This window comes from Carex rostrata, chromosome 2 (assembly GCF_964058835.1).
Source record: "Carex rostrata chromosome 2, lpCarRost1.2, whole genome shotgun sequence".
NCBI classification, from domain to species: Eukaryota; Viridiplantae; Streptophyta; class Magnoliopsida; order Poales; family Cyperaceae; genus Carex; species Carex rostrata.
In genome coordinates, this window is record NC_135919.1 from 1656413 (window position 1) to 1678739 (window position 22327).

A 22327-nucleotide genomic window follows, 5' to 3' on the forward strand; every position below is an offset into this window, starting at 1 on the left:
AGTTCACGGTGTTACATGAACAAGCACCATTGAATTATTTTTTATAAAAAAAGAGCTCCACCGATCCTGCGATCCGTGGAGTCATTTTATGATCCCTCCATACAACTTAATCGTGAAAAACAATAGCAAATGGCTCCACTGATTCTGTGGATCGGTGGAGCTGTTTTTTATAAAATACTCAATGGTGCTTGTTCAGTCGAAAATATTAAATTCAGTTCTATTAAAAAAAAATCAAAAAATTTACCCCGATCATAAACATAAACATAAAAATTTAAAACTTAAAACAATTAATTAATACAAAAATAATTAATTAATACAAACGAGCAGTGCTGGTCCTAGTTTCTATAAAAAAAAAAGTACATGTTTTGTTTCTCCCAAATGATATGCTCGCATTTTCTTTAAATGGAAAGTAATAATTTTTTTTATCCAACAATTAAAAGTTGCCAAACTTTATGAGATGCGCTAATAAAAGCCTTATTATACTCGATTTCTCTCTAAATTGACGCCTAATTTGGGGATTTTTTGTTTTGGTTTCATGGAGAATTCAAAGAAAGTTGTTTGTTGTGTGCTTCTCATGTTGTTGCTCTCTTTTTATGGTAATCTGCTGGTTTCTCTATATTAACAAATTTTATTTTTTTTAAGTTATACCCAGTGCGATCTACTTGGCTGATTTGATGGGTATGATTTTCGTTTCATGCGAAAGAAATGGTTGAGAACAAAATTCAAATTTTCTTTTTCGGGTTAATTATTGTTGTTTTTCTTTTTATAGTTTTTTTTTCCCCACAAACTTTATGTTTATTTGTAGAAATTAAAAATTAAATTATTGAAACCAAAGTTGGATTACTTTAGCATAAAATGAAAATCCGGGCAATTTATTTTTATAGCTTTAATATTTTTCCACCTCAATCAAAACAATGTTAAACAAATATGAATTACTTTTTTTGCAGTAAATGGATGAAACCGAATTAATAATTTGGTTCTACTAATTTTCACACTAACATTCACACAATGTGAAAAATTAATAGGACTGAACTAAATTTATTTATATACTAAATTCACATCTTGTATTGTGCTTGTGACCAAATCAATTATTTCATTCTAGTATTTTTCTTTTAATTTTCGCGGCTAAGGCATACTGCAAGTTCCATACACTACTGAGACGGAACCATTGATTTGATCTCAGTAGATACTCAATAAAACCGAATTATTAGTTCAGTCACATTTATAAGATCATAAAAAGGAAAATTCATCTTTATTTTTTTAATTTCTAAACATAAAAAATTGCAATCAGAGAAGTTCCTTTAATTATTATCTATTCATTCTATCTTGAACAGATCTACGACTTTTTACTTTTATAGGCGCCATTTTTTGCGTGGAAGCTGACGAGGCTGCCTATTGGAAGCCAAGTAAAACATACCCCAAAGCTATGTTACTCGGATACTTCAGTTTAGGCACCGTACCCGTATCGGATACCGATACGCGTGCGATACGGCCACGGTACGTATCCGATACGCCAGCTTGCGTATCGGCTGACGTGGCGTATTCTTACTCAGTGGATACGGTCACCGATACTCTGTTGACTCGTCTGGATACGGCTGGATACGTGTGGATACGGCTGTCAGCGCTCGTGAACCGCGCCCGCAACCGTGCACCACGACTGCGAGCGGATCTGAAACTGTGAACCGCGCAAACACCATCTTGCACCAGAGGAAATATGAGGTTTTTTATGCTGTCGCGTGATTCGAACCTGGGAAGGCCCAGTCCCAGCGCAAAACGGTTATCCACTGCGCCATTTGTTTTTGTTGTTAGATAAAACCAACCAATATATTTAATGCAAAGTTGGATTGCCCTGCATTTTTTATATTTAATTCAAGTTTGGAATTAGTAATATAATTAATATAATGAAAAAATAAAATATATAATAGGCATATCGTATCCTTGATTTTTGAAAATTACCGTATCGCTGTATCCGTATCGTATCCGATACGATACCCGTATCCGTATCCGATACGATACCCGTATCCGTATCCGATACGATACCCGTATCCGTATCCATGCAACATAGCCCCAAAGCGATTTAGTGCAAAATTCACAAATGCAAGAATGCTTGCCTTTCTGAAGGTTATGATATGCCCATATGCTCATGGTTTGTTATAATATTTTGTGAGTGTAAAAAGAAAGATTGTCATTAAATTTTGTAACGGCTGATTAGAGTGGGAAAAATGGCACGGCGGAGTCGACTCCGTCATGGAACGACACTGCTATGGCACGGAATGGCACGGCACGTGTTATTATTCTGTGCTGTGACTCGCGTGTCGCGTGCCGTGATCACCCCTTGACATTTTAGTCACGGCAGGCGAAAGATCTCGTCACAGTACGGCATGTAATCACGCGAGTCACGTGTAATTAGAATCGTTAGGTCTTAATCAAATGATGAATCTTGAATAACTAACTTAAATTATGAAAAATAGTTAAACGTGACTAGTTACGTTTGGACACGGCACGCGAGTCACGGCGTCACTCACGTGCCGTGACTATTTGTGTGCGGTGACCACCGCTTAATATTTTGGTCACGGCACGGCGCGGCACGGATCACTGTTCACTTGATCACGACACGAAACGAGACTAAAGTCAGGCGTGTTAGTCACGGCACGATACGTTTTTTCTACACCACTGTTGATCAATAATTGACTCAAAAATAATAATAAATAAATGCTAGTATTGTCCTCATTGTTGATTGATTGAGGTGACAGAAGCCTAAACCCTAAACCCTACACCTACAGTCAAATGACAGCACGAATGAAGTCTTCCATGAAATGATGAAGGCCTCTTATTTCCATCAGGCCGTGACTATTACGTACGTACCTTATTAGTTATTGAATGTACATGGAACATGATTAATTCATAGACGGCAGGTAGGTAACAGAAGCCTATTCATAAAATATATATGTTGCATTGAATTATAATTACCAAGTTCAGTAAATCTGGTTTCTAATTAAGTGGCAGACAAGCACGACTGTTGACTTTGTTATCCACAGAACCAATAAGTCACACCACTGAGTTTATAAAAGGGCCAGCTCTGATGCATTTTAGCTAAAACAAATCTGATTAATTTCTAAGTGGCAGTCAAGCAAGCATTTATATATGTTTAGCACAATGAGGGGCATTCTCTTGTTCCTTACACTACTCTTTCTACTCCCTCTTGTACAATCTTCTCTCACATCTCAAGCACAAGCTCTTCTTCATTGGAAATCAACTCTCCAGACTCAACAACCGCTTTCATCCTGGAATCTGCAGTCCCACCCATGCAACTGGACTGGAATCACTTGCCGTGATACTAACAAAAGAAGGCAAGTTATCACTAAAATTCATCTTTCTCATATGGATCTTGTTGGAAAATTAGATGCTCTTAATTTCTCTGCTCTTCCATCAATCCGAATTTTTAATCTCAGTCATAACAAAATCAGTGGAGAAATTCCTCCATTAATATGTCTCTTCTCAAAACTCACATATCTTGGTCTCCAAGATAACATCCTCAGTGGTTTTATCCCGTCTAGCATTGGAAACTTGAAAAATATAAAATTTTTGTTTCTTTGGGGCAATATTCTCTCTGGACCGATTCCTCCTGAAATAGGAAAACTTACAAATTTGAGATATTTGGAATTAGAAGAAAACTTTCTAAGTGGAGAAATACCTACTAATTTAGCAAACCTAACCAATCTTGTCACTCTGTATCTTTGGGGTAATAATCTCTCTGGATCGGTCCCACCTGAAATAGGTAAGCTTACACATTTGAGATATTTGGCATTAGAAAATAACTCTCTAAGTGGAGAAATGCCTACTAATTTTGGAAACCTAACCAATCTTGTCATTCTATATCTTTGGGGTAATAATCTCTCTGGACCGATTCCTCCTGAAATTGGTGAACTCGAACATTTGATAGATTTAGAACTATCATCAAACTATCTGAGTGGAGAAATACCTACTAATTTAGCAAACCTAACCAATCTTGTCACTCTGAATCTTTGGGGTAATAATCTCTCTGGATCGGTCCCACCTGAAATAGGTAAGCTTACACATTTGAGATATTTGGCATTAGAAAATAACTCTCTAAGTGGAGAAATACCTACTAATTTTGGAAACCTAACCAATCTTGTCATTCTATATCTTTGGGGTAATAATCTCTCTGGACCGATTCCTCCTGAAATTGGTGAACTCGGACATTTGATAGATTTAGAACTATCATTAAACTATCTGAGTGGAGAAATACCTACTAATTTCGCAAACCTAACCAATCTTGTCACTCTGTATCTTTGGGGTAATAATCTCTCTGGATCGGTCCCACCTGAAATAGGTAAGCTTACACATTTGAGAGATTTAGAACTATCATCAAACTATCTGAGTGGACAAATACCTACTAATTTAGCAAACCTAACCAATCTTGTCACTCTGTATCTTTGGGGTAATAATATCTCTGGATCGGTCCCACCTGAAATAGGTAAGCTTACACATTTGAGATATTTGGCATTAGAAAAAAACTTTCTGAGTGGAGAAATACCTACTAATTTAGCAAACCTAACCAATCTTGTCACTCTGCGTCTTTCGGGTAATAATCTCTCTGGATCGATTCCTCCTGAAATTGGTGAACTTGGACATTTGACAGATTTAGAACTATCAACAAACTATTTGAGTGGACAAATACCTACTAATTTAGCAAACCTAACCAATCTTGTAGAGTTGTATCTTAACGATAATAATCTATTTGGATCAATCCCTTCTGAAATTGGGAGATGTACACAAGCCATTCGTTTAATACTATCATCAAACTTTTTTACTGGAAAAATTCCCACCGCTCTAGGAAACCTAAGTAATATGGGCGTTCTTCATATCTCATCAAATTCTCTATCAGGGGTAATACCGACAGAACTTGGTAGATTAAAAAGATTGTTTGACCTAAATTTAAGTCACAACAATTTCATAGGAAATGTACCAAATGAGTTGGGAACGTTACCTGCTTTAATAAATCTTGATATCTCATCAAATAGCCTGACAAGTGTGCCAGAAGAACTAGGCAATTGTGTTAATCTTCAATTTTTAAACCTCAGCAACAATAGGTTGGCTGGAAAAATTCCAACTCATTTTGGAAGCTTAGTATACTTACAATACCTATTAGATTTAAGCTCAAATTCTTTAACCGGTGAAATACCAATGTCGCTAGCGCACTTAATCATGCTACAAAATCTTAATCTCTCTCATAACAATCTTACTGGACAAATTCCACCTTCTTTGGGGGATATGTTAAGTTTGTCAACCATAGATTTGTCATACAATCAATTGGAAGGTCCAGTGCCTGATATAAAGATTTTTCATAAAGCCCCAGAACAATGGTTTATACACAATACAAATCTATGTGGAACTATTCAAGGTTTGCCATCGTGTGATGAATTTGTTAAAGATAATTATAATGGCTCAACCAGACAACGAATGGTTAAGTTGATTGCAACTATAACTTGTTGTGCTGTATTACTAACCTCTCTCATACTTTGGATACTTCACCTACTTTACTCAAAAAAGAAAAAAGCAAACCAAGAGCAAATTGGCAATCCTAGTAGAGGAGAAATTTTTTCCGTGTGGAATTTTGATGGAAGAGATGCATATGAGGAGATTATAAGGGCCACGGAGAATTTTGATGAGAAATATTGCATTGGAAGTGGAGGCCATGCAAGAGTTTACAAAGCGATTTTACCGCCAGATAACCTCACAGTAGCTGTAAAGAAAATCCAGTTAGCAGGCGGTGAAACCTCATTAGATGTTGAGGCATTCCACAGAGAAATTAGTACTATAACCCAGATTCGACACCGCAACATTGCTAAATTATTTGGTTATTGTTCCTCGCCACAAAATAAATTTCTTGTATACAAGTATTATGAGAAGAGGGATTTACATAATATTCTCAATAGTGAGCAAGCAATGGAACTGGATTGGGCAAAGAGAAAGGTTATATTAAGAAATGTTGCCTGTGCTCTGTCACATTTGCATCATGATTGTTGTCCACCAATAGTACATCGGGATGTAACTTCCAGAAACATCTTGCTTGATTTTGAGTTTACAGCAAGTATCTCGGATTTTGGTACTGCTAAATTTCTCAAGCCGGAGTCTTCTAATTGGAGCATGCTTGCGGGAACCTGCGGTTACATAGCACCAGGTTCTGTATACTTAAACACCTTATTAACGTATTTTAATTTCCATTACTTGTATAAAAAAAATAAAGTGGAAATAATTGCAATCTTAATTTTTTTTCTTTGTGCAGAACTAGCCTATACTATGAGAATGACTGAAAAATGTGATGTATATAGCTTCGGAGTAATCATGTTGGAACTGCTTATGGGAAAGCACCCTGGTGACATGATCAATCTATCGGCTTCTGATGAAAATGAAATCATACTCCAAGATATTCTTGACCAACGCATTGAACCACCAACAGAACAAGTCATCAACGACATTCTCAAAATGATTCAAACTGCATATGAATGCTTAAATAATAACCCGCAACTTCGTCCAACAATGCAAGAGGTGGTGAATAGTATCTAGATGTGAATAGCCCCAACTGCTTCAAAAATTCTGGTATAATTAGCTTCCCTGTTTAACAATTAATTTGTTATTAGCTGTTAGAATTCAGTTTTAAGCATGATGCTTTATTTTCATATTTTGTATTTTGAAAGTTTTTTTGCTTTATCAATATTATTGCAATATCTTTTATGTCCTGTGAGATTACTATTGTTATTCACAATCTCTCTTAGAAATAGCTTTTATTGTAGTACCTTTTAGTGCTTTCTACTTAATAACTGATCACCTGGTATTAAAAAAAACTGGCAAATGCGTCCAAATTGCTTCATCTAGATTTTTTAATTATGTACCAGATGGTTACCATGCAAATACTACTTTGATTTGTAATGAAATAGGTGAATTTTCCCGAGTTTTACCAAAATAAATAAAGAAAGAAAGAAAGAAAGAAAGAAAGAAAGAAAGAAAGAAAGAAAAAGAAATAGCCAGCATGCAATCTACCTAGCTATAATTTTTTTAAAATGTGATTAATAATTTTAGAGTTTTGAATATAAATAATACCTGAGAATTGTATTGAATAACTCCGTTGTGGCCAATCCAGGGAGAACAATATATTGCTGCGCGCATTAATTGCTAGTTGCAGCTCTAAAGAGTAAGGATACCCAACATATATACTTTGATTGACATGTTTTTTTTTTGTCTCAAAGGACCCTTAGGTCGGAATTTCATTTAACTGGTAACTGAGTTACATTGAGTTGTTTACATGGTATATCTGAATCATCTCGATATATAAAAGAGAAACCCCTTGTTCAAAACTATCTAAAAGCCAACAAACATTGGAAAAGTATATCCTATCAGGTCCCAGGCTTGCTGCCTACCTAGCTTTGATAATCTATCTGCTAGCTGATTTTGACCTCTAGGAATATACATGCATGCCCATCCTTTGTTCTCGCATATTGCCTTCCAGATGAACATAATTTCTGAAAATGCCCTCCAGTCAGCATTTGTTGGAGGTGACGGTAGGGTTACACATTCCACCAGAGGCTTGCAATCTGAGTAGAAAATGCAACTTTGTATTCCTTTACTCTTTACCAGTTGAACTGCATCCTTCAGAGCCATAGCTTCCACCTGTATTGGACAGCAACCTCTAGCCTTTGCTGAGTGGTATTGGATTAATTCCTCCCCTTGCATTAAACAAATACCAGTACCCCCTTCCCACCCATTAGTCCAGGAACCATCTGCAAAACATGAGAACTGGTAGTCTGACGGGTTGAGGTTTTGACCATCCAGTTCCAAGGCGGTTGGCTTCGCATTTCCTGACTGCCTCAGGGAGGACTCCCATGCGATTGAACAGTAGTACTTTCTGAATTCAGTCAACCCTACTTCTTTACCCCCATAGGCCTTATCATTGCGGCACCTCCAAATTGCCCATAGAGAATTAACATAGTGTGTCCATTGGTCATCATCTAGAGTTGAGTTCAGAAATTGCAAAGCCCCCAGGAAATGAGGCGGCAGGGAATCTGATTTGAGAGCAATTGGTCCTGAAAAATGGCAAATTCTTGATAGTTGACACAGGTGCGCTAAGTGGTTTACATCCTCAATCAAGTCCCCACAAGTTGCACAAATGGTATTAACAGTAGGGAATCTTCGGTGTAGAGTTGAGGCTAGTGGTAAACCATCTAATACCATCTTCCATAAGAACACTCTAACCCTTGGTAAAATGCTTCCCTTATGCCAAATGGACTCCCAGAGTTTCTTATCCCCAACGATAGGTGTATCAGAATCAGCAGCTAGCAGCATGCTGACTTTTTTGACAGTGAGAGCACCATTTGTTGAGTGCTTAAAAATGAGTCTGTCCGTCCCCTTTTCTGGCCTTGGCGGTTGAATTTCCTGAATGATATGTAAGGTATTTACATAGCCAAACATTTGAGTCAACTTGTCTACATCCCATTCTCCTAAGTTCTGAGTTAACAGATCCTTGACCTTCAATCTATTAATCACATTCGCCTGTGTTTCACAGTTCAAAGCACCTTCAAACCATGGTTGAGCCATTGCATTACACACTGACCCATCTCCTATTTTGCCAGGTAATCCACGGTAGCAAGGTCTCTCTTAGTCGCATTATGGCCTTCCAAAAAGGTGTACATCTTGATAACCTCTTGCTTAGCCACAATTCACTTCTTGGCAGATACTTTGCCTTCACCACCTTGATCCATAGGGCACCCGATCCCATAGCTAACCTCCATAAGAATTTTAGCAACATTGCATCATTCATGACTAGCGAGGTTAGTTCGTTCCAAATCGCAATCTTTCATTATACTTTAAAACTTTGTCGGCAGATCACACTAGGTTTATAGGTTCCATTCTTTCAATAGAGATGCAATTACGGGAAGGGGCCCAATAAACCTAGTTACATGGTGAAACTGCGGATCAGACTAGGTTCCATTATATGAATAGCGATGTTATTAGGCCCGTGTAATCCGGCCCAATAAAGCCTAATCTTCACCGTCTTATCGTTGCTCAAAGTAACTCAGCAATTTATTCCTCTTATCTCTTGTAAGTAATCTAAGTCTCATTAGCGCTTGTAATTCTTTTGTTGATGAGTTTTTGGCTGATGTCAACCCTAGGTCGGTAATGTCCTTATGTGCTGGTAGTACATCCTGAAATAGGGAATTTCTCTAATCTAAAAGAGAGAACTAGAGATTAGGATCTTCTTTTCGTAAAATAAAGGCTCTAATCTAAATGATCCATTTGAGGGAAGCAATTCTATGAGGATATGGATTCTTCAAATTTTGTTATAAAACTTGTGTTTTTCAGATTGGAGCTTAAGCTGATGTATTAATTTTCTGTACTAGTTATCTTAGTACTCTTACGCTGTTAATTATCCTATTTCTTAAGCATTTGCAGTAATATAGATTTGTTAATATTCTTTTATTTTTTTATTTTTTTTTAATTATAACAATTCTCATATGTCTTCATCAATAACAAGAGAACAAGTTGGCGATTTCCTTCCATCTATTGCTGACTTCCTCAATGCATGCTCTGCCTATCAAATTTGTTTGGCATCAGACAGGTGTATATTTTTGTCTTTTCCTCTTTCTGTCTATTATCATACCTTTGTACTGTTTTGGTTTCAAGACATTAACGAGTATACAATATTGGTTACTGAGGTTGTTCTTTCATAGAAAACCTTTTTTCTTTGAGCATAATTGCTGATATCGAGTGTAATCTAATTTGTAAATATGCTCATTATCAGACATGATACCTCACTATTAAGAAGCTAAAATGTGATCTCCAGTGCAACGGTGCAACAGTGCATCGATACCAATACCAGACATGATGCTCTCCAAGGTATTCTATGCATCCGCAATGTTGAGATGGCACCTTGCAGAAGTTTTCTCTGCCACATACCTTAGCAACAGCACATGTAGGGTATTCTATACATTGCTCTTTTATAAAACCTTCCCCGTCTTTAATTGTGAACCCGCTGTTTTTTTTTTTTTTTTTAAACGCCTCTTTCTCTCTCTCTCTCTCACTTTCCAGGAGACCAAAGCCGAAACCAGGTAACTCCTCCTCTGCGACCAGGTGACCAAACCAGTGAGGCGACGCACGTGACCAGGTGCGCCACTCCTTCTCTGCCTCCTCCTGTTCAGGCGACCAGCTCCTCCCCACCTCCTCCCTAGTGCAAATTTTAGAAATGGCTGAATGGGAAAAGAAAACAAATGCTTATATCCTTGAGTGACATTTATTTTTTCTAAGCAAGCCTTGTCATTGAAGCAACTTACGGAGAGACTCAGAGATACAAAATCTTCGAGAACTGTTTAACATTTGGAAACTATTTACAAATGTTCTCTATCTACCTGTCCCGAATGTATGTATGCATTAGGGATATATATGGTAGAGATAAAGTGTAGAAATAAGAGGATAAGTCTTATCAATATTTTTGTTTACCAGGAAGAGGAGCACATGAGAACTTTCAACAACCAGATAGAAGAGGACAAAAAATAATTGTTCCTAGACCTTATTGAGCTTCATAAGGTGTGATAACTTATTTATTGGAAAAATATTATGTCTTAGATTGAACTACAGACGTGTCTTTATTTTTATTTATTTTTCTTTCTGTGACTTAGGTCAAGTATGAACTAAGTACAATGGTGTGCTTTTAACAAGGCCAAGTATGCACATTTCTCTCAAAAAAATAAGGAAAAGAAAAAAAATGTCAAATTTTAGTGAGGATTAGTTGAGATGCTATAAATGCTTAGTTTATATACTAGAGACATTTTTCTTTGGTGTGTGTATTTGCAAGAGAGGTCCTGCCACATAAGCTAAACCCTTTGAGAGACCTCTGGGTAACTCACAGTTGCTAGCACATTAGCCTCCTTTGCAATTAATTCTGTGCAATTGCAATATTATACATTTAAGGGTTGTTTGGTAAAGTGAAAGAAGGTAAAACAAGTTTTCACCCTATTTTTACTACTTTGCAAGGTTCGTGATTGCAAAATGGATCTTTATATCATCTGTGTCGCTGAATGTTAGTGTTAGACTGAAAGCAATTTTATATCCACAGTTGTACCACCTGATGAACTTGGAGTGCAGTTTGAACATTACGCCGTATGAGATATTGATGCAGGAAGAGAAGACAAAAATAGATGGTCACTGGTATGCAACCTTTTTTTATTTAAGAGCATATGCAACAATAATCTGCTCTCAAAATATCTCACAAACTTGAAGTTGCATGAACAGATTGCAAGTGGCAAAGAAAAATCTTCCAGTTTCTTTTGAGGCATGGAGGACGAAGAACTTGAAAATACAGCAATTGAAGAAATGTAGTGTTTGTTGTTAATTTAAGTTGCAAATTTTCTGTGTTATGTAAATTTTGTTATAGTTTGGTATTTTGGGAATGATTTTTTTTTTTAAAAAGGCAAAAGCTCGTTTCATTGATATGAAACTTTGGAGTTGTGAATGAATATGTTATGTTGTTAATCAATGTTGTTTTTTGTGAATTATTATGTTATGTTGTTAATCAATGTTGTTTTTTGTTTATGTTGGCTACATTATTTGCATGCTATTCTTTTAATGTTAATGAATGTCTAATAGTAATATATGGCTCGCAAAAATATGGAGGCTAGTCCCGATACAAGTAGAATCATGCCAAAAAAATTTAAGTCAACACCGACTGTTTTTAGGACCTACACTGACTGTTTTTGAATTGTCGGTGCAGAGTACTTATACCGACTGTTTAAATAAACCGTCGATGTTGGATATCTACACTGACTGTTTTTTAACCATCAATGTTGGGTTTCTATACTGTCGGCGTCATCACTAACTTCCCAATAATAGTCAGTATAGAGAGCTTTTCAGCATTCAGTAAAGGAGTTCTTTGTACTAGTGACAGCTGTGGAAGCTCGTGTAAGTCTGCTCATGCTAATACTGCACTGATAGGTGTCGCCCCGGGAGCCAAATTAAATCTTTTGGAATTTGCAGTTTTGACCATTTATTTGTTGCTGATAAAATGAAAGGCTGATAAGAACTGGATAACGAAGCAGTGTGTTATTGTTAGTTTTTATTTAAATAACATACTTGGATGTCTTCATTATATTTTTATTTTTAAAATCTTATTACTTAAAATTTAAAAGTTAAATATCAAATTAAAATCGCTTAGATATGATTTATATTATTTTCTCTATATACATACAAAAGATTATGACATTATGACCTTATTTTGATTGTGATCACGAGAGCTTGCAAAAATGCACTGTTGTGGATAATTTCCGAATGATGTTGATTTTTCAACTTAGTGCTTCATATAAAAAGAAAAGCAAAATATAATAAAAATTTCATATGCATACAGTGAAAATAATATAGATCATATTTAATGATTTTACTTTGATATATAAGTTCTAAAAATTTTGTAATTGAAAAATAAAAAAATAGAAGCAAGAGACACAAAATAACAATATTTAAACCCTTTTCTTTAATTATAATATTATAGAACACTAAAATTACTGTGAAATATTTTATTGGAAAACTTAACCAAATTACCAAAAGCTTATTTCAGCATTTAATTAACCCCACAATACCAAACGACATACTCCGAAAGAACTATTTACGATCGATGAACAAATTTTGGTTCAATCTTGACATTTTTGCAATTTTCAGTTAACAACAAATTTGGCGGTTCTCTCATTTTTCAATCAAAACTCTTCCATTTGTATGATAATTTAATGGATCCTTTGGCAACTATTGCTTTAGTTTTACAAGCAAAAGAACATTACGGTTAACATAATTAAATGACTAAAAAGAGATGAATTGGGGCTGACAGTGGTCCCCAGGCATTAAAAGAGATAGCAAGCGAGCAGTAGTTCTCTCACCATGACACAAGGGCCCCACGTAACAAAAAATAGAGAGGAAATGGAGGCGAGATCAGAGATGATGAATAAGCAAACTGTTCTCAACAGATTTCGAGTTTGTTAGATTCTGTTACGCCAGCTCATCTTTTTGAGCTGACATGGCAGTCATAGATTAAATTTACTTTTCCAGTAACAATTAGATTACTTTTCTTTTACCATTTGCATTGCCTTTACAAGGCAAACTGATCTTCTATATGGAGCTGTACGTACATTTCAAATTTATTTTTTAAATTAGTTTGTATAAAATTAAGAGTTGAATAATGGATTATATTTATGGCAAAGGCTACATAAGGACCTATTTGTAAAATGAACATATTTTTATTTTCAAAGTTCAAATAGTCGATCTGAACCGTTCATCTTGTTCTCCATATTAATATGTGCTTGGAGACCAAATTTTACATTTTTCTAATTTTGTTTATTATTTATTAAGATGGGTACAAAATTCAATGGTCTGAATTTGATATTTTTTGTACCCATCTTAATAAATAGTAAAAAAAATTAAAAAAATGTAAAATTTGGTCTCCAACCACATATTAATATGGAGAACAAGATGAACGGTTCAGATCAACTGTTTGAACTTTAAAAATAAAAATATATTCATTTTACAAATAGGTCCTTATGTCCATAGAAGCATCACTCTATATTTATTTGGCAATTTCTAATCTCTCAATCTTATATAAAATCACCTTCAAAAAATACATCTTTTAAATGTCAACGTTCATGAAATATATCAAACTCAACAATTTGAATTATACAACTTCAATTCAAAGGTTTAAAACTTATACAGTAGCATGAGATTATATATGCTCGCCAATTTGAATTAAAGTACATAATTAAAATGAACTATGTAATAATTTAATGAACATGTTCATGAAAGTGTTAACCTACATTGCATTTCATTAGGTGTATAAAAATATTGTGAAGGATCGGCAGCTAAAATGAAAAAAACAAATTAATTGCACACATAATAGAAAAAATAAATGGAAGTACATCACTAAAAAACTAGGGAGGATTTCATGTATACCCCTCAAAAATTTTGAAATTACGTGTTCCCCTCTAAAGTTAATAATATCATATTTACTCTTCAAATTTCAAAAAAAAATATGTAGCATGTTTCAGAAAAATGCCAGTCTTCAAATCAGTCAGTTTTCGAGGACAAATGAGTAATTTATTTACTTATGAACGTGCAGAGTTTAATATTGGATATATATCATACAAAATATATAGACATTTTTTTAATAAGCTCGATCGAAATCAACTTCCACACCGAGTAAATAGCAAAAATAAATGTAAAAGCAACAAATTATGAATATAGGATAACAAACTTACCCATAGAAATAGTAAAAAATTGAAGCCTCGTTAATTACTGAATAAAAAATGGTATTAATGACGGACATAATCCAAAAAAAAAAAAAATTATTTATATGCTGAAAATAAAATAAGTACACAAACAACTTAGATAACGACTAATTCATACACACAAGGATACATATATAAATAAGCACACAATACAAGCAACTTTGTCTTGAAAGCAATGGTACATAAATAAGCACCGAAGACAAACAGCTACTATATGCCAAAAGGAAAATAAAAAGTACAAATTAAAAACAGGGACAATTCAAACATTCAAATCATGAACCTGATGATCAATGAGTTTAGACCTAGTAACAATACCAGCATGTGTAAGTAATGCCCATAATTGCGTAATCAACTCTTGCCGGTGTAAAATTTTCTCATGACCCTTGACATTGTCAGATGGAGCAGTGAACAACATCATCTCCGCCCAAAAATCGGCCAACATCGCCCATACTGGTTTTCCTTCTTTATCGTAATCCATGAGTTGGTTGGCCAGCTTGACACCCTTTCCAACCACAGAACTTTCAACCCACTCGGTGTGTTGTAGAACATAGTTGTAATTATCATTTTTCGTAGGTTTTTTACAACAGGACCGGGGTATGGCGCCGGATGTCTCTTTTGTCACGCTTTCATACATTTCTTGTGTCCACTCAACCTCATCAGGTAAGAGCTCAGGAAGAAACTCCACTAGATAGTGGCAATAGCTGGACAATGCTAAGGCCACCTCTTGCTCCTTATTGATGGAATTGTTATTTTCATGGTTTGCGGGTTTTTGATGGGGATCATTATTTTGTTGAGGTGAGGATTCTTGGTGGTGAAAGAGGGTCGTGGCAATGTGCCAAACAAGGATATCCTCTGTGGTACTACCATTTGGAATGCAAGCCCAATTCAAGGACTTCATGTCATAGTTTTGTAGTGAAGTGTTACCATTGGTGAGTAAGGAGGCCTCATCAAAGTTTTCTCCAACAGGGAGTCAAGCAACACTCTTTTTCAACGACTCCAGGATATATTGCTTCTTTTGCATAGTACTATGGGCGAAAGTAAGAAAAAAAAAAAGAGCAAAGAGTTATAAGGCGATTTATAAGGCGATTTAGAAAAAAACAAAAAAAAAAAAAAAAAAGAGAAAAAAAAAAAGAAAGAAAGAAAAAACTAGAAAAATTGGAAAAAGAGTTACATACTAATAGTTTAGTCGTCATGATTTCTCAATCTCGCTCACGGGCTCGTCAGATCCAACTAATTCAGAGCTCGATCAGCCCAACAATGGCGAATGGGCCTTATAAAACAGCTTTGTTACATCCGCCTGTGATTATTCCTCCACCAAAGCCTGCTAATCATGGTGTATCGAGATCCACATTGATTCATCGACGGGTAGAAGCAATCCGTGCGCAATCCACCGTTGACAATCCTGTTTGCCTCAAATGCGGATCTAAAGGCCATGTGATTCAACAGTGTCGCAACGCACTCCTGTGCTTCGTTTGTAATAAGTTCGGGCATAAGGGGAAATTTTGCAAAAGTTACACCCCTATAGTGTTACCACCACGCGGTAATCACACCTCGCCTCCTTCGCTTCTACCAAACCCTGGAGTGATAGATCCGCCATTTCCTAAACCTAGATCTGAAAATTTACCTTCTCTTCGGGTGGCGCGATCAATAGATCGCTCTAGTGTTGATTCCGTAAACACAATGGCCTACTTTGCTCCGATCACTGAGCTTGTCGCTACCCCGAGGTCCTTAGCCGTTGAGGCGGCGTTGCTTCAGAGTTTCGTCTTAGATGACATTGCGGCTTGGGGCCCTGGGAGAGTGGAACATGAACTGAAGAAAACTCACGATTTCAACTGGATCGTCTCTGTTTTCGATGAATTCAAGTACTTGATCAAAGCTCCTTCGAAGCAATGGCTGGATTCGTTAGCGACCAGGGGTTACTTGTATCTAGAGTCAGTGAAATTCCCCATAGTCGCTTGGGAACGGGAATTTGGTGACGGATTACCTCTAGATGTCCTTTGGGTTCGCGTTCATGGATTCCCTCTTGTGATGAATGAGTGGCTTGAGATTGAACGCATTTTCAACCCTTTCGGTGCGTTCCTTCTTGAGATCGACACAGCCACGGATAACGGATATGATGTCCGTTTTCTTCGACTTAAAATGGAGGTCTGTGATCGCAATCGTATACCAAAACAACACCTCGTTCCGCTCAGACGGGTTGACGGTCGTCGATCTTTGTATGACCTTGAGATAGAGATTGAGACTCCCCAAACTGAAAATCTCAATGCTTGGGCGAGAAGAAAAGAAGGAAGGCCATACCCCAATGGCACTGAATTTGGCCAGAAACCAAGATCTGATACTGATGGTCCTGCTCCTGGCAACAATGGCCCCAACTTGTTTGGTACAGGACACTCTGGCGCACCAGAAACGTTTCCTCCTGGAGGTACCCACCCTGCTGGTGGCCGCCAACACTCAGCCGCCGGAGCAGCAAACTCTGGTACTAATTTGCTTGGGACAGGGCACCCCGATGTACCACATGTTCCAACTGGTAATCAATCTGCTGGTGGTAGTTCCTCAGTACCACCAGTACGGTCTCCCACAGATCTGTTACAAGCCATTAAAGGGAAGCGAGCCTTGTCTGTAGAAGAGGAATTGGAATCGATGCACCAGGACCTGGCTGCCTGGGAACATTTGGTTCATCAATTTACTGGCGCGGGACCCAGTCACAGCCACCATCCAGAGCTTGAGTTGCCCCCACAGACTTCTCCTCCACCATCACTACCTGAACAATCAGCAACTGATGTTTCCCATGCCCCTTCCTCGCCAATCCTCCCCTCTCCACCACCTTCCATCCCAGTAACCTCCACCACCACCTTTCCTCCTGTCAGACAAACTCTTTCCTCACCACCTTCTACTGAGCCAGCTCCCCCACCTCACACCCCTCACCCAGTCTCACAGAATGACTCTGACAGTGAGGACAACACCCCACTTGCTACCTTACTTAAGAAAACCACAAAATCTGCTCACTCAACCTCTGGTAAAACTACACCCCACTCTCAACTTACTCCTAATCAGCAAAGGTGGGCTGAAAACTACAAAAAATTCCCTCCTAAAGGGGATAAGAAAAAATACACTTGGGGGAGAAAAACCAAATCTGCTCAGTTATCAGTCAAGAAAAAAGTTTCCTTTGCTGTCAAACCCACACCCCGACACTCTGGGGCTGGTGCCTCCTCTAGGAGTAGTGCCAGACTTCGCAAGGCTGCTCATAAAAATGGTCCAGGGTCCACCCCTGATAAAGCTATCTCACTCTCTGATTCCGAATCTCCCGAACACCAATTTCCTACACCTGACATCTCTGCACCACTTGGCCCAAGAAGGAGCCTTCGAGTAACCAACCAAGCTGACCCGGCATCCACTATGAGCAAAGCCAAAAAACGGAAGCAGACAGCTGGGGACACCTCTCAAAACCCAGGTATACCGTTACTTAATACATTCCCTTACTCTAGGCTTACTTTAGACCAAATAGTTGATCTCTTTAGTGTATACAATATTAGGTTAGGCTCCTCCTCAATAGACTGTAGATCATTGATTGATAGTATACAACATATGGATAGGAAAAATTTTGAAACTGTAGTTAAAGATTTGATTAGCACTTCTAAATCTACTAATACAGTAGTCACATTAGACCTAGCACAGCTTAGGAGTAGTGTTCCAGAGACTCAAGTAGACATTAGATGAAAATTCTAAACTGGAATTGTAGAGGTCTCAACTCTTGTAGTAAGAGACAGAGACTTAGAGATATGATTATAGCTAACCAAATTGATCTGATAGCAATTCAAGAAACTAAGAAATCTTCCTTTACGACTAGATGTTTAGCTAGCATTTCTCAGAAATTCGATATTTGGTTCTGGGTACCTTCCATTGGGCGCTCTGGAGGGATCCTCTTTGGAGGAGATAGTAATATCATTACAGTCTCACACCACTCTCTCCATAGGTTTAGCCTAAATCTTATTTTGGACCATAAGATAGATCTCACTAAATGGCAACTAACAATTGTATATGGACCTGTTTTAAGACACCAAAAACTAGCCTTCTGGGATGAACTTAACCAAACTAGGGATGATAGCATCCCTCTCTGGGTCCTCTGTGGTGATTTTAATTCTATCCGGAAAAAACAAGATAAGTCTGGTCCCAATTTTGATGTTCCTCTTAGTCGTCTATTCAATGAATTTGTCCAAACTCATTTGTTAGTTGAATGTAAACTCCCCAATCGAAAATATACCTGGTCGAATGGTCGACACTTTGCTCTTCTTGATAGGTTTTTTACTACCATAGACTGGGATATTAAATACCCTGACAGTTCTTTGACTGGCCTCAGTTTTAATGATTCAGATCACTGTCCTCTCATGTTATCTACTAACACAGTTTCCACTCCCACCCTCCCCAAATTTACCTTTGATCCTATCTGGTTAGAACAGGAAGATTTCCTTATTCTCCTCCCTAAATGGTGGCAAGAAAAACCATTACAGTTACCAGATATTGCCAAATCTTGGAATCAGAAACTCAAACATTTAAGAAGGAGAATTAAGGGATGGGCAAAAAATTTCTATGGGGCCCAAAAGAGAACCAAACAGCACCTTCTCTCTCTTTTACACGATTTAGAACTCGTTAGAGAAACTAGGGACCTCACACATGTAGAAGAGGAAACATGGCTACTCTATACCACTCAGCTGGAAGATATCTACCACCAAGAGGAAGAATCTTGGAAACTTAAATCTAAGCAAAAGTGGTTAGAGGCTGGAGATGCCAATACCAAATTTTTCCATACCATAGCCACCCATAGGACTAAAAAAAATAGAATTAATTCTTTAGAAATTAATGGCCAATTAACATCTGATCCCAATTCTATTCAGCACCACATATTAGATTTTTACCAAAATTTGTTAGGTACTGTAGGACTTAAATTTGGACATTTAGAACAAAACTTCTGGGATATAGAAGATACCCTCACACCATTGGAACAGTGGTCCTTAGAAAGACCATTCACAGAAGAAGAGCTGAAACATGCTCTCTTTGCATCAGAACCAAATGGGGCCCCTGGACCAGATGGTTTTACATTCAAATTCTATCAATTCTTTTGGGAGGAGGTTAAATCTGATCTTATGCTATTGGCTCATTACTTTTTTGAGCACACTTTAGACTTGCATCAAATCAACAAATCTTGTATCTGTCTCATTCCAAAAGAGAAAGATGCAAAACTCATTACAAAATATAGACCTATTAGCTTAGTCAATTGTAGTTTTAAATTGCTATCTAAACTTCTTACTATTCGATTAGAACCAATTATGTTTAGAATCATAGATCCTAGCCAATCAGCTTTCATTAAACATAGATTTATTTTAGATAATGTTATCCTCAGTCAAGAAGTAATCCATTCCTGTCAATCAACAACACAGCCAGGTGTAGTAATAAAGGTGGATTTTGAAAAAGCCTACGATACGATTCACTGGGATTACTTACTTGAGGTTTTGCAAAGTCGAAATTTTGGCAGTAAATGGATTCACTGGATTACTCAATGGTTGTACAGTTCTCAGTCTAGTATACTTATTAATGGTCATGTTACTGAATATTTCTACTGTAAAAGGGGAGTTCGACAAGGAGACCCTCTCTCCCCTTTCTTGTATATTCTAGCGGCTGATACACTTAGTAAGATTTTCTATAAAGGTCGCATGCATGATAAATTGTTAGGGTTAGGACCACCATGTTTACAGAATAAAGCCATTACCAATTGCCACTATGCTGATGATACTATTCTCTTCTTATCTGCCACTGAAGCGAATGTAGAATCAGCTTGGTGGGCAATGATGGCTTTTGAAGCTCTTTCAGGAATCAAAATGAATTACTCTAAAACAGCTATGTATCCCATTAATGTCAATACCAATTCTACTCTCAATCAACTGTTTAGATGTCATTGGGATTCTTTCCCTTTAATGTATCTTGGCCTCCCTGTAAGTAATAAAAAGTTGACTATTTCAGATTGGCAATTCTTGATAGATAAAATAGAAAATCGATTACCTAGTTGGAAAGGACACCTACTATCTTTAGGGGGGAAATTAACACTAGTTAATTCGGTACTATCATCTATCCCTCTATATACCCTCTCTGTGTATAAAATTCCAATTACAATTTTGAATAGGATTGACAAGATTCGGAGACAGTTCCTATGGCAAGGTAGTGACAGATCTAAAAGAAAATATATCTTGATGAAATGGTCTGTAGTTTGTTTAGCTAAACATTTTGGTGGCATGGGGGTTTTACATCTTCGTGATATGAATATTTCTCTCCTGTTGAAATGGTGGTGGAAACTTAAAAACCCTCATTATACTAGTACTTGGAAAACACTTGTTATTATGAAATACTATTCTAGGCCAATCATATCTCAATCTTCCTTTTGGATAGCGCTATGTACTTTAGAGAATTTAGGACAGGCTAGCCTTAGCTATGAACCAGGTAGTCAGCAATCTGTAGTTAGGTTTTGGGAAGATATTTGGTACCATCATTGTTCTTTAGCTACAAGCTTCCCACAGGTGTACCGACTTTGTATTAACAAAGGAGTTCTCTTATCTGAAGTCATAGCCACACAAGGGGGGGCAATCCGTTTTCGCCGAATCTTAGTTGGTACTACAAGGGAAGACTGGTCTCACATTCTTTTCCTCATTAGTCATACACAACTTCCCCCCTCTTTTGATACACTTAATTGGAGATGGGAAGTGTCAGGAAAATTTTCTACAAAATCTATTTATCTCATACTTAATCATAGAGGAGTATTGGCTGACAATCCTTTAATTTGGTGGGTGTTACCAGTACCACCAAAAATACGAATTTTCATGTGGCTTACCATGCATCAAAGGATATTAACCAAAGATACCCTTACCAAAAAAGGTTGGGTAGGTAACCAACAATGTCAGTTTTGTCCAGCAAATGAAACCAGAGACCATCTTTTCCTCACTTGCCCTTTGGCCCAACAAGTCTGGTTTTGGTTAGGTAAAAGTCAGCAATTTATATCCAGCTGGAACACATGGGATGACATATTCTCTTATGCTTTTTTGCTGAATCATCATGAAAAGTCCGGTTTGTTAATCATACTTAGTGCGGTTTGTTGGACCCTCTGGAAACATCGAAATGATGTTGTTTTCAATGATACTTCACCTAAAAATGCTAGAACACTTATTTTTCTAATCAAATCTTTGATTGTATACTGGTCAGGAAAAATGAAGAAGGACACTGCTGATGCGGCTCATTCCTGGTTGCCGATCATAGAGGATGCCATTCCTCTCAACATCATCCCCCCCAACATGGAAGTAGTGCCATATGCTGAGGGCTTGGAGGCTGATACTCATATGGCCTCTGGTGCAAATGAATGTGTTTGAATGAAGACAGACTTCCTCCTTTTTGTAGTTATTATATTCCTTAGTTTTATCTTAAGTGGATTATGTTTAGCGTCTCTAGCTTACTTTTGGTCGATTGCCTCAAATAGAGGTTGGTTATACTGTTGCCTTATGGTTGGTTGCATTTTGTTTTACATTGCTAAACTGACATCAGCTTGCTGGCTGTTGACGTTTTGTAATTAACTGTTTCAGCAATGAAATGGGCTTCTAGCCTCTTTTAAAAAAAAAAAAAAAACTATGGGCGAAAGTTCTGAATGGCAAGGGAATATTTCTTGTGATGCACTTTGGAAGGCGTATAAGAGTTGACACCTTAACTTTTATACAAAACAAGATAGTTTCTAAATCAAGAACGGAGGCATAATTTCTAGGTTTCTTCCTAAATAAATTTGCTAGTGGTAATTTAAGAGTGTAAACTAGTTTTACAAACTTATATGTTGTCGGACTCGGTGATTTGTAAGAATATCTGTTCCAGTTGGCAGGGTCTTTAATGTACTTCATAACACAATTAAGATTGCGCCAGCGTTTGGAAAATAGAATTGTGTATGTGGGAGAAACTTGGAGGTACGC

At 37.1% G+C, this 22327-nt stretch overlaps 2 protein-coding genes and 1 long non-coding RNA gene across 3 annotated transcripts; 2 read left to right on the forward strand and 1 right to left on the reverse strand.

The window, feature by feature from the left end:
• The first annotated feature begins 3098 nt into the window (after window positions 1–3098).
• On the forward strand, window positions 3099–6656 carry LOC144568155 (uncharacterized). The gene is made up of 2 exons (XM_078318403.1): window positions 3099–6205; window positions 6311–6656. The coding sequence occupies exons 1-2, from the start codon at window positions 3145–3147 to the stop codon at window positions 6589–6591; spliced, it is 3342 nt and encodes a 1113-aa protein (XP_078174529.1). The 5' UTR covers window positions 3099–3144; the 3' UTR covers window positions 6592–6656.
• A 727-nt stretch (window positions 6657–7383) lies between these two features.
• Window positions 7384–8616, reverse strand: LOC144550670 (uncharacterized). Its single transcript, XM_078298649.1, has one exon. It carries the CDS (start codon window positions 8614–8616, stop codon window positions 7384–7386), a length of 1233 nt encoding a protein of 410 aa, XP_078154775.1.
• Window positions 8617–9967: 1351 nt separating this feature from the next.
• LOC144568171 (uncharacterized) lies at window positions 9968–10582 on the forward strand. The gene is made up of 3 exons (XR_013515602.1): window positions 9968–9996; window positions 10108–10435; window positions 10519–10582. It is a non-coding gene; the product is annotated as an uncharacterized LOC144568171 (long non-coding RNA).
• The last annotated feature ends 11745 nt before the right edge of the window (window positions 10583–22327 follow it).